This window comes from Acanthaster planci, linkage group LG03 (assembly GCF_054643075.1).
Source record: "Acanthaster planci isolate LZ-2023a linkage group LG03, COTS_SCS, whole genome shotgun sequence".
Taxonomy (NCBI): Eukaryota; Metazoa; Echinodermata; class Asteroidea; order Valvatida; family Acanthasteridae; genus Acanthaster; species Acanthaster planci.
The window spans coordinates 12767627-12780977 of record NC_141779.1 but is presented as its reverse complement, the minus strand read 5'-3'; the positions used below and the strand labels follow the sequence as shown (position 1 = coordinate 12780977).

General features: G+C 39.6%; 2 protein-coding genes across 3 annotated transcripts in view; one reads left to right on the top strand and one right to left on the bottom strand.

Annotated features, from left to right (window-relative positions):
- Positions 1 to 7742, bottom strand: part of LOC110985727 (uncharacterized) — a 91983-nt gene extending 84241 nt beyond the window's left edge. For both annotated transcript variants that reach the window (XM_087134545.1, XM_022246957.2), the window contains exon 1: positions 7357 to 7742. The gene's annotated coding sequence lies outside the window, so the exon portion shown is untranslated. The remainder of the gene's footprint in view (positions 1 to 7356) is intronic.
- LOC110985729 (uncharacterized) lies at positions 639 to 5853 on the top strand. The gene is made up of 5 exons (XM_022246959.2): positions 639 to 923; positions 3121 to 3173; positions 3693 to 3917; positions 4119 to 4205; positions 4467 to 5853. The coding sequence occupies exons 1-5, from the start codon at positions 815 to 817 to the stop codon at positions 4689 to 4691; spliced, it is 699 nt and encodes a 232-aa protein (XP_022102651.1). The 5' UTR covers positions 639 to 814; the 3' UTR covers positions 4692 to 5853.
- Positions 7743 to 13351: the final 5609 nt, after the last annotated feature.

The window sequence follows — 13351 nt, the reverse complement described above, 5'->3', positions numbered from 1 at the left end:
AACAGACTTACGGTTCACTGATGTAAATTACAGAAACGAGCACTAGCACAAAAACACACAGCTTGCTGTGCGTATCATTAAACCACCCCGACAGCAACAAGAGAACACCAAACAGACAACAAAAAACAGCAAACAGATCGTGAATTAAGAAATGAAAATTCCTGGAAGGGTACTGCATACCTGCCATCTCAATTTTAAAATGAACAGAATATGACTTTTGTTGGGACCAGCTGTTTCACCTGTCAAATGTTTCACCTGTTCATTTCCCCGTTTGATTAGACTGATGTTTTACGAACAAATAACGAAATTTATTTACCAAAATATACGCTTCCTTTCTGTAGCCTGACTTCCATCAAATCACAAATCTGAGAAATCAGCTCTTGTCAAGAGCAATATTAAGAATATCTAAACATACCAAGAATGTCTTGCATAATATCCAATTTACGCTATTTGTTCTTTGATATAAAAGTGGAATGAATTATTACTTAACTTTTCCCATGTTTTCTTCCCCGTGGGTAGTCGTTCTTTCATCCGCCCACACAGAGTAATACTACCTTGTAAAAAAATGTTCTCCAGTCTGCATTTCCACTGGAATATTTGAGGTATATAAAGAAAGGCCCTCTTCATTTACCATTTGTATTGGATGACAGTTATCTAGCGTGGAATCTGCGTGCAGTGTCTTGCGATGGCGAATACACGCAGCCTGTTGGCACGTGCTGTTTAACAGAACCGAACTCGGCGCTCTTCACTGCAAACCGTAACACTATATTTCTCCCTAGACGCACGTAACAGCTGGGACGATTTGCTGTCCGAAATGTGTATGAGGGCTGTGAGTCCATTAATACCTTTATCACTAATGGGGGATTTCAAGACGGGCGCTCAGACCAAGGGAGTTTCAGCTGTTGTCTTTCTTTTGATAGCAGGTAAGTAGTTTAATTCTAAATGTATGCGCTGAGTTGGTGATTGGAAATTTTCGATTTGTCTTTGGCTGTTCTTTTGCATCACTCAAAGACATTAACTGCAGTATTACTACTTACATACCAAAATTTAACTTACCAAAGTTCTAGATGACGGGGTTTATTTTCTGAGTCAGACTTCAAAATTTGCTTTGCTTACTGTATTTGAAAGGGATACATCAACGAAAACGAGCACAAAAATTGTGAAAATAGAAGGGAAATCGGAATTACCTAATTTGGAACATTGAACTTTGTTTCACACTGCACAAACTGGGGTGTTAAATTTAAACGGGAACTACACCAACACCTTTCACTGGTATTAAAACTTTTAGTGTTATTTAGTGTTACTTTTAACACTCTCCAGTGCACTCACAACACTTACAGATGTGCAAAGTTGTACAAGGAGTGTTAAACGAACACGTACCTTACGGTGTGGTCATCTGAAAACACAAAAAGTGTTGATTTTAACACTGTAGTTTTTGCAGTGTATTTACTGTTCATATTCTATGGTGGTCTAGTGCTAAAGACTTCAAAAAAAGGCTTTGAGTTACGTTGAATTTACGCCAATTACGGCCTACAAGGTTAATAAGGCGTGCCGATTATTTCAATCAACCTCTAATATCCAATCATTTCGATCGACAAAAGCCCACGATGAACCCACTAGTCCATTCGAATCAACGAGCAAAAACTACGGAGAAATCAACCTATAAATACATCAACGAATTTAATTAGTCGAGGCTAATGAATGTACCTGCATACCTCGCCAAAATATTTACCTTGTTTTCCTTCCGTAACACAGAATTCTACTCAGATGGCTACTACGTTTCTAAAAAAACGTCCCTAATATGTTGAATGCTGCTTATGATCAAGCATCTTTACCAGCCTAACCTTGAATTAGGCGAACAATGGACGATAACAAGCACAAAAACACAAATATAACAAAGGACAGCATTTTGCATTCAAAGTTATGACCTATGATTTACCGGTATGTAACGTCTTTGCTCCCAGGTCCATCCAAGAGAAAACCAGTTGAACAGAAAATTGTTCATATCATTCTATCGCAGACAACTTGAATAAAGGTTGATTAAACGATTGTGCCACTTTTTATACTGCAAGTGTCATAATGTAATAACTCTGACATTGTGTACATTATATTTGAATAAAATAAGGTACATCATTTAGCAAGTAAATAAACCATAACGTAAAGAGGGGTGACAGTTGTAAGGGGATTGAAGAAACGAGATGTACAAACTCAAATTTGCTGGGTTGGGACCTGTGCTCAGCCCATATTGAGTGAATAAAGAAGTTGTATATTTACTATCCCCCCCAAAACTGGATATACTGAGTGACGTGTGCCCGGCAAAAAGGAGTAAGCGCGCTTACCATCTTTTGCAGGGAAGAATGATCACAGCAGAAAAAGTGTTCCCTGCAAATGGAAGTAAGAAACACATGCTCTTTATTTAGTAAAAAGGGATAAAAAAAAATTACTGCAAAAAAACACAGGCTGTACAGTAACCATCCTTTGAACAAGTTATTAAACGACTTGGATTTTTTTTTTGGCAACGAAATCTGTATATTTCAATCAAATAAAACAGTTTCATATACGTACGTCCTTTTGCCGGGAAAGGTTTTTTGGCAGTGATCATGCTTCCCAGCAAACGATCGTTAGCGTTTATGCCCTTCTACCAAGAACACCACTTGTTCTGTGTTATAACCACATCAAATCTGACAACTGACATATAGCCGAGTATCCGGTTTCAGTTTTTCTTGGTGTGACAAACTACGTTTTAACGCGAACGGAATCATTGATTGGTAATCAAAAGTATTTTAGAGGTATTTGCTTGCAATTATGTTGATATTAGTGTTTGAATGGAACGAGGCGGCAAAATATCTTATTCGATCCGCCCCAAATACACAAACACGAAATATAAGCGCCGTCTCTTTATTTCGATTACCGAGGCTTTTGTTTCCTGTGATATTTTCGAAAGAAACTGGCCTACGGGCTTCTTACGGTTTAAAGCGTTAGGTTACAAAATCCTATTATTTATTTGCCGTCCTGAAATTAGTGTATATGTTGTGTGACACAAATAAAAATGTCAAAAACACAGCTTAATCATTGATATGACAGTTTCAATATAGGTTGGAGTTATTTTCATTTGTGCAGTAATACTAGGGAAGACGGGCGTGGAAGCTAGGGTAGCACAGCAAAAATCAGAGGTACGTGACTTACAAGTTCATTTTAGTTTGTTAAAGACCAATCGAGAAGCCAGTCAATCAAAATATGGATTGCACATATTTACCGAGCCTGTATTTCGGATAGGTGAAATGGAAGTTAATTTTCAAAACCACCTTTGTCCTACGAATCAACAACGACTTATTTCTGAGCAACCGACGTTAACGATATTTAAAAAGTTACTGTCTTCAAAGTACATGTATTGCTTTTTCTAAGGAAATTTACACGATTGTTCCAAGACAGGATTGTTTTTCTCCAACGAATTCGATCGTTTTTTCACAGAACGTCGTCAATATAAATAATTTCAAAGCTAAGTTTACTTCCAAAGAGATAAAAATAAAACACATTTAAATTTCTGAAAACAAAGTATCTTTGATGGGATCACAGCTTTTAAGTTAAATTTAAATTGGACGAAATTCTTATTGTATAAGAGTACCTTGAAAACGGTATATTTCTGAAAAGAGATGGAAAATGAATCAATGATGTTGATTTCGTGTTTGCAGCCATTTTTTGATATTCTAGATGTACCACCGGAATTAAGGAGCATTCCAGAAAAGCCTACACTGTACGACATCCTCTCCATCCCGTCTATGGAGGAGGCCGCGGTTATGCGGATATCCTTCGCGCCAGACAGACCTAGCCATATCCCTGACGTCCCAAACGGTGGAACAGCCTGGAGTGGAGACTCTACCGAATTCGTACCGGAACCCCCACTTTCCATGTTTAAGGTAAAATAGGAGCTATAATGTCTAAACATGGTAACATAATGTTTTGCTGTAATTTATTAATTTGCTGCTTTTTATGACAAATCTGCGATTTTAAACAAAGACTTTCAAATGATTTTCCGATTTATTTTTTTATTTCAAAAACAACCCTTGTAATATAGGGTTTGGCCATCATCACAACAGTAATGTCCCTTTTTTTTTCAGAGGGACCGTGGCCCACCGTTCAGAGCATGTCCGGTAAAGAATGAATGGGTTCACATACAGACAGCAACAGATATTTACAATGAAGAAGTAAGTACAGATGGACTGCCCTCAAATTATGGCTACATTTGAAATTCAGATAGAACTAATTATTCACATGAAAGATTCACATGAAATCATCTTACTGGGGTACCACCTATAGATAATGCAATTATAGTATAGAGAAGCAGGTCAAAGGCTCTGGTTCAATCTGAACTGAAAATTTACATACGAGGTTTTTTGATTTCATGATGAAACCAAATTGTCAAGGCCCAAAGATAATTTTGTGTCGAATGCTCTTCAAATTTGCAGGTGGAAGTTAGCCAACTCCAGTGGTTTTGGCACACTACCTGTCGGCACGAGAACCAGTCTTGCTACGGGTTCTCCCCATCAGAAGAGGGAGCCACTACAGAGTGTCGGGAAACCAACTCATGGGTGATGGCCTGGGCGAGAGAGCTAGAAGAAACAGACTATTCTTGGCGGCACATTGCCATCCCAACCTGCTGTACCTGTGCAGTCATTCAGCCTCAATTTTAAATGCCTACCAATGGCAACATCTTTCAAGTTAGATTATGTTTAATGAGATCATAAATCCTCATTCTGTGAATTACCGCCCAGACGTCTAACTCGGCCAGTGGTATGACTATTTAAATGCTAAAAATCGGATTGTGCTAGATGAAACTGCAAAAGTCAACGCGAATTCTTGGCATTAGAGCAAATTTCTGCTCTTAGAATTTGCAAAGTGGCAGACCTTTATATATACGGAGAATTTTGCCCAGAACGCTTCGTCACAGAACGTATAATAATACATATTTTATATAAATTGGAAGAATAAAAAAATAATCATACAGTAATTCTAAATAAACGATATAAACGATTCTGATAGAAAACAGTACCGTATGGCAAGCACGTGTACTACTCAACCTGTTCATATCAGTACGCACTGACTGTGCAAAGAAAATGGTGAACAATATAATTTTTCAGCACTGAGTAAATGTAATTTAATTCAGTTAGTGTTTGTGGTTTTGGTAAGTGTATTCTTATGGTTTAACAATTATTTTTTCTGCTTTGTCTCAACACAGAACTTAGCCCTTGGGCAAATGACTGAATAGTAACTGTAGAAGTACACTAGAATACAACTCATGCAAATGGTGTAGATATCTTTTTCAAATAACCTCAAGGTATTGGAAATTGTAAGTCATGACCAATGCTTCAGCGTTTCAACGTAGTGAGCGAAGAGATACGGCAGTGGATGAAAAGGAGGACGGTATAACAGTAATGGCGGAAGACTGCAAATATCATGAAGGACTACAAATATCACTTGGAAGTTGGTATGATTTTGCATATGTTGGCAAAGGCAAGTTTGTAAGCACACAAGTAGTCCAGTCTTAAGTAACCCTCGCAACGGTATTCCACTGTTAAAGTCCTTTCACATTTTCTTCTTGATAGTTTGTTTTTCATCTTATAGATTAATTAAAAGCCCAGACGAAGGTGATATTTTTGTTTGCACAGTAGAGTGAGGTTGCATGTGTGTTTTTGGGGTATCACGTGATCGATATTCGACTAATAAAAAAATCGAATTCTAAAACTGTAGTGCAACCATCCTCTTTGGTGCATGGAGTCAGGGCGTTGGTTATGTTGGCGGAGGGTGGTAGTGGTGATACTGGCGAATCCAGGGCAACGGAGCCAGGGTCCAAAAAGGAGCATTTTCTTTTTGAATAATGAGAAGAAAGGCGATTTGGGGATTATTTCACTCCCCTTCGAAAAACGTGTGAAATGCCTCGAAATTTATCTTCGACCAAAGAAACGCTATATTGGGATACATTAAGAACTTCCAAAATTGTTTGCCTCCAACCCCGAAAAATTCTGTTCGGGATCCGCCTTTGGGTGGTGAGGGTGACGCACGCGCCATTCAGTGGATGTTGGCGTTTGAGGTGATCAAGGTGAGAGCGAGAGAGGGACGAGAAGCGTCTAGGACCGAGGTGGCAATCACGTTAGGGCAACTCGAGTGGTGGGTATTGCCAGTGATGGTGATGTACTACGATTAATTGTGTAGATTGTTTGAGGCAGTGGTATCGGCGATATGTGTGGTGTTCACGGTGCTTGCAATGGTGGTGTAAACGCTACTGTCTAGAAGCAAAGTCTAAATGTTGGTAATAATAAGCAGGAGTGTAACACATGTAATTGCTGTAATTAATACGTGCCAACATGAGTTGCAGTTTTGGCATCTACGCAATTTTGCCACATTTCCCCAAGCCTTGGAAGCAAGCTTGTGATTCATCAAATACCAAAAATCCATGAATGACTGCATTGATATAGATCTATTTCTGAAGAAATCAGGAAGACCTATAGACCCCGAATGACCTAATTACCGATTTAAGCTCAGGTGTGAAATATCAAGTAAACTGAGATTATACAAAATTGTTTGAAAATTGTCTCACAAACATGTATTATTTACAATACAGTACGTGTACAGCGATTTCGTTGCAAATATTGAGGACTATACAAGGGGTGTTCAAGTCTTGAGGAAAAGGAAGAAACTCTAATAATTGCCAGATCCCTGCACTGGATCCTTACATGTAACGGCAGTAGCATATACTGCATGGTATTTTGAAACACGAATCCTTTTCCTCTTTTAACGAGATTTTGAAGCCTTAAAGAGCACAATCTACAGCCATATACCGTCCTGAAGAGGATGGTGCTGATCCCCAACCCGTAATAATTTTCAGCAAGGTACGCTGACGATTGAAATTCGACAGGCACGAGTTCCCCGCAGACCCCCCCACACACACACAAACTACACTACAGAATGTTGAAAATTAATGAGAGGTAAAAGATAGAAAAATCCTGTTTACAAGGGGGATATCGTGTCTGATTTCACCATGGACACTGAGTGCTCTTTATCACTAGTATTTAATCCCACCGCTACCCCTGCCACACACACTGACAAGTCAAAATGACCTTACCACGCCGGTAATACTCTACATGAATTTAGAGATTTGACTTAAAGGTCGGTCGTCAGTCTTACTTAAGTCAAGAAACAACAAAGACGAGTACAACCCCCCAGTGACTGGCAATATATGACTATCATTCTGCTCACGTTGACGTCTGGTGGTAGGCTCTATCTGTATGCAGCATTAACTAAGACAGGGTGACGATAAGGTGACGCTCGCAGTGCAAGTTAAAAGTGAATACCACTTACCAAAACTGAAGTGTCACGCCGCTTATCCTTCTGAAATCCATAACCTCCACGCAACAATAAGGTTGTCCTACTTCCGCAAATGAAACATTCTTCCTTCTCCTGACACACAATCCAGGCGTACACCCCAGCAAGTCTTGTCATGTACGGTCAGAAATCAAGATGGCGACGCTTTGCGGTGTAGGACACTTACCACGCAGCGATTGAGCTTCGTAAAACTTACACCAGTCTACCTTTCGCCAACCTTCTCATAATGTCTGTATCCTGTGTGTAGTTTTCTTGTTTTTGTCTGTGACTATAGGCACGCAGGATAAAAACTCACCACGAATACTATCTTTTCCAAACTGTTCAATAGTTTCACTGAGTGAACGACACCGCCCAACTTGCAAACGACAGTCCGCTCACAACTTATTAATACCAATGCGTGTGCGTCATTTGCATAACAAAGGTATAGTTGAACAAACACTTTATGCCAGGTGTGTCCGTTTCCCGCCAAAATTGTTCAGTCAGATGATAGACGAAAAGTCGTGTGGTATTTCCGTTAAAGGTAGGTCGTGCACAATCCCCATCTGCAATTTATCAAGTTCTGTTTAGAAAATATATTGCAAGTGTCCGCAAACGTATTTAACAGACCGCTAGTAATTTTTCTGAGGTTGTTAACTTTTGAAATGGTTCAACTTCATTTATTTTTTTTTTTGAGATTAGTGAAATGGTTATTAGCTGTCTGGAAACTTTCCCGAAGCCATCCACAAAATGAAATTGGAATGTTTATAAAAAAAAAACTCATGATCAAAGTAGCCCTACTTAGGTACACATGGCACCCTTCATCCTTGTGTTAACATCACAACCTGCGACCCTGCAAGGGGGATCCAGAACCAACTTTTCGGGGGGAGTAAAAATTATTATTTGTTTGTGTGTTTGAGGCAAGCTTAAAATTTTGGATGTTTTATCATGTAACATTTTAGGGCCTATGGGGTTTTGAGGGTTGCGCCTACATTTCCATGCCCTTAACACCCTCTGAAGCTAAGGAAAAGAAAATAGATATAAACATTACCTTTCTGTCATAATACTGTTTTCTGAAAAAATGTTCCTTATTTGGGAAGGGCTAATTAAGGCCCCTATTGCCCTACCCCCCCCCCCCCCACACACAGGATATGTACCCTTGTCACTCGATCCACTTCATCACTGAGGTATCCAAAACGATTTTTTTTCCACAAGAAGCTCACTTTTGACGTGCTCCAGTATAGTACTCGATTCACCAGTGATTCCCTTTTTTAAGGTCTTGGAATATCACACTGCAAAAAGAGTGGATTTGCGACTGACGGGTTTTGTTTTAGTAACAAGCGTACCAGTTATTTCTGTCATTTTTTACGAGTGTACAGAGCGTACATTCTTTCCAGACCCCTCCGCGTTCCCCCTTGAGTGCCAACTGAAATAATTATTCCCATCATTTTATCTTTAAGTGTAATCAAAAAGTGTACACGAACTGCTATTAGCAGCTAACCGCCTCCCCGCTGCGGTTTGTATGCCGGCCCCAGTGGCAAAATGGATGACCCCTACCTATACAGGTCTCGTTAAACATGGTTGTTTGGATACACAGGCTACTTGGTTAGGATGTTACTTTGTGTGTAGCATTTCCCAGATAAACTATTGTTATAATGTCAATCTATCTCGGAGTGGTATCGATGACTTTCAAATTCTCCCCTAAAGAGGAGTTGGTTTTTGAAACTGCTGATGCCAATGACCCATGCCGGTGTGCTATAAGATTTCCACGGAGGTTGAGGCTAGTTTCAAATGACAGGACGGCTTCTCAACAAGTTAGTTTCATCATATCTATCACACAGTGATTGACACAGGACTGGCGTGGGCACAAAAGCTGACAGGACCGAGTCTTCCCCGATCTTGTTTCTTGGCCGACCTCCTCCAGTCCCTCGTAAAAATGCCTCGAGGTGAAGGAGACAAAACAGGGGGGGGTGAGAATTCTGAACCACAATGTCTACTGAAGGTCAAGAACGCCGCAAAAAAAGGTATTTCGTATCGTGCTTACTCGTTTCTTGCAAGTGAACTGTGGTATTTTTTGAGGGTCGTCAGCAATAAGACTGCAAAAGCGGGCATTCTTCTGAAAGAAATTTACTTGACTGTCATGATATCACGAACATTAATTTTGTGGACCTGGAACCTTGTGGTCTGCATCTCGCTCTTGATCATTCGAATTTCAGATTAATCCGTGAGCTGTTTCCACTTCAAGTGAGATCGACAAGACTGTATTGAAAACAAAATACAGGTTAATCTTGACGGAGATGTAGGTATCTCTAAGAATCAAAAACCAACAATAGGCCTACTACAAGGGAAGGCACACAACGCAAAATCTCATTTGGCTGGAGTAGATGTAGTTGAGCTATTTAACCCAAACAGGCCTCTTAATGCAGGGATTTTAATTTCGTTTTCATTCCAAAAATCAGAACAAATGTTCACAGTAAGACTTAAAAGTTAAATTACCGTATGGCTGGTGGGTTTCCTAAGAGCGCACAGATGTTCAACATTTTATATACTTTTGTCTCTCCTTAGCTTTTGTTGATGTTTAAATACATTTTGTGACACAAAAGACACTATCTTGAAATAAAATATCGAGAAAGTAAACGGACAATTTCTAGTTAACTAGAGTCTATTTCACATTAGCTTTGAAAAAAAACTCTGTCGGTCATTGTAAAAGGCACGTTCTGAAAGAAAATATGATTTTTCAAAAACCCTGCAGGAAGTCCGCTATAGCTCTCCGAAGGCACACCAACTGAGGGAGGGTTTAGGGCATTGCCCTGAAGTGGTTTTTTTTCCAAAGAGAGTCAGGGGCAATTATTATATATGTGCGTGGTTAACTGCAACTTAAGTTACATGGTAAATTTCGGGCTTTACTTTCCTATTATAAAATCATCTACCTACCAATTAACTGCCCCCCACCGAAAAAGTATAAACTCGAATCCTTACCTTCAAGTCAAGCGCTCTTCTCAGCAACGATGCAATTAGCTGAACACTGTGAACATCTAACAAAAGAAGTACAATGCAATAGCAGTGGACACTATGTTTCTTTTGTTAGATGTTGGTTGTGTTTTGTTGTGTTATCCTTAAAAGTATGTCCACCCCATTTATAATAATTGTCCCCAACCTTCCTACGAAAAACGGATGCGCAACGGTTCAGATACGCCCATTTAATTTATTACCCCTAACCCTCCTAGGAAACAAATTACGCGGCAAGGAAACTAAAGAAATCTCAGTATTGTACTTTCTCCTGTATTTTTAGGCATTTCGATAATAAATACAGGAACGTTTAGCACTGCAGTCTTTTGACGCCATTTTTACTAGTATCATACTTTATGTCTACAGCTGAGCGGGGGTGAAGTGGGGGTTGCAATCCTCAAACGGTCCCCTTATATCTACTACTGACAGGTCTCTGGGACACAGCTGAGATGTATAACAAACAAGTAAGCATTATTCTTGACTAAGAATTTCAATCAATTTGCTAACCTTTCTTTATTCTGGGAAGTGTAGTTATCATTCCCATGGTGTAAGTGAACAGATGAATATTAAATGTCAACGCACTTTTTTCGGGTGTGCTGTGTGGAAACATCAGTGAACTATCAAATGCAAAACATGACGACTGTGAACGATGGGCACTTTTTTGAGAATCTTGAGAGATATTTTCATATAGTTTAGATTTACCGTATATTAAAACTTCACAGTCTTACTCTCAACCGTTTCACATTTAACTGGTACACCCAAAACCACAACTTTCGCCGACGTGAATAAAAATGAATTGTATACATTTCTAATAATTAGAAACGTCTTCCGGTTTCCGCTCCATATTTCAATTTGCAGTCAGCCCCTATTAGCACAAGGACATTACAAAAACACTAAAATATGACTGATTTACAGTGCCCCAAGAGTACTGAAGTTTGACGTCATTTGAACCGAAAAGTGAAGTGCAAACGGATGAAGCGCGCGTGTTGGTTCAGGCACTGGTTCTCGTACTAACGCCTTTTACGGGTACCATGTGCGCGTGACGTACGTGACACGCACACTTGTATGTGAAAAGCGATGGTACCCGCACGTGAACCAACGCGCGCGCGTACTCCATTCGTTTGTACAGCATCTACTGGTTCTAGATGACGTCGCACTTCGGTACTCTATAGCCTTCTAAATGTTTAAGCACATATGCTTATAGGCAAGAAGGAAATCCCACACACAACAGTAGTTTGGCTGATAAGAAGGTCCAATCTGTGCCTAAAAAGCCTTATACAATAAAAAATTTTCCACTTGTGTGGTGAAATGAAAAGTGACAGTGAAGGACGGCCGAGCGCGTCTCCATCCCTTACGTATCATTGTCCCTAAGTGTAATACACTCCCACTCCCCCACTAATCTTTGACTGAGGTCGAGGTTGAAATTTGGTCATTCTCACTGCAGGTTTCTGAAGTTTCATAACACCCACAGATGTTATTTTGATCTACACGTACAGCAAAGGTTTTGAAACAGCTGCCCTTGACGACGGGTTTCATCCCACGATCCGAATTGACGTATTTACACAGATTTGCATAGATTGCCTCTTGAGTTTTCACACATATTGTTAACAAGATTTCTTTTTATTCATCTGAATACCATTTGCTTTAAAATGACAAGCGTCAGTATTACACTCATACAATCCCTGTTGTCTCTAATTTGCTTTGACTTTGAAGTTTTATGCTTATGCCACAGCATCACAGTTAAAGAGTTTCCAGAAATATTTCTGCCTCCACCTTCTGTGGTGCACGTACATGTATATAAACACAGAATCACAAACAGCCATGCCAAGGTCAAACAGCACATTATAATGATCCCACAAGGAAAATTCCCCTTCCCCACCCACCCCACCCATCATACTTTCCACCAATGTTAATTAATTGCATCCACCGTCTCCTATTTAAAATACACATCCCCAACCCTGTCCCCACTGACGGTCACAGTATCCCTATTTTGGTCCCCAAGTAACATCATACAATATTGCACATCTTCATTCACTGAGTAAGGTTTTGGTCCATGTACATCCAATACAACACTCCCCTTTAAAAACCAGTGGATCTGACAAAGCTACATGGACCTCTATACGTACATGAACCACCACAGTCCTGATTGACAGTGTTAACTGGTTGCCTGAAATTTCTGCCTGGCTCAGTAAACTGATACAGCCTATGACAATACAACCCTATAGAACCAGCCTCCACCTGATGTATGTGTCCTGCAAAGGCTGTGTAATTGTGGTGCCACAATGCATTGTGAACTCCTCCCACTCAAACCCTGCGTAATGCACTTTTAAAACTCAATGCGTTGCGCTATTTTGACGCTAAAAGAAAAGCAGTGCACATCTGGAAAATTTATTGCAAATTCAAAGGTGGTGCATTTACACACATGGGTCTCTGTAACATGTTTACTGCATGTCACATCTGCTTGAAGATTAATTTGTTATTACACTTGCACTAATGGAACACGGAATGATGCAGCATGTCTGTGTCCCGTATACTACTCACCTTCGGCCTTGTGATATACGGTGGGACACAGACACACTCATCATTCCATGTGCAACTCGCCCTCATGTGAAAACTAATACATGTAGTATCATCGGCCCAATTTACTCTTCCAAACTGATTAGGATCCTTTATATAAGAGATGTATGCATGTTGTTGCTCTTTTAAAATAACTTGTAATTTACCTGTAGTTCAACACTCTCTATTAACGAGAGCTCACAAAATTTCCTGAGCTTAAAGGAATTGGTGGTTAACTTTTGTGGCAAGTAACACTTCAAACTCCAATAATAAATATTGAGCTTAATGAATCATTTAAGAAGACTGTACCTTGCATAAAAAACTCTTTCAAGCATAACAGTGTTTATTTTATAAATAGCATAGATTTGTTAATTAAGATACAATGTAAAAACATAAAGCACCATTGTGATAACTTCACACACAAGAAATT

Excerpts from the sequence above, each read along its gene's own strand:
- LOC110985729 (XM_022246959.2), top strand. The coding sequence starts at position 815 with ATGTGTATGAGGGCTGTGAGTCCATTAATACCTTTATCACTAATGGGG. Across the intron at positions 924-3,120 it reads TGTCTTTCTTTTGATAGCAG|TAATACTAGGGAAGACGGGC; the intron begins GTAAGTAGTTTA and ends TCATTTGTGCAG. Across the intron at positions 3,174-3,692 it reads TAGCACAGCAAAAATCAGAG|CCATTTTTTGATATTCTAGA; the intron begins GTACGTGACTTA and ends TCGTGTTTGCAG.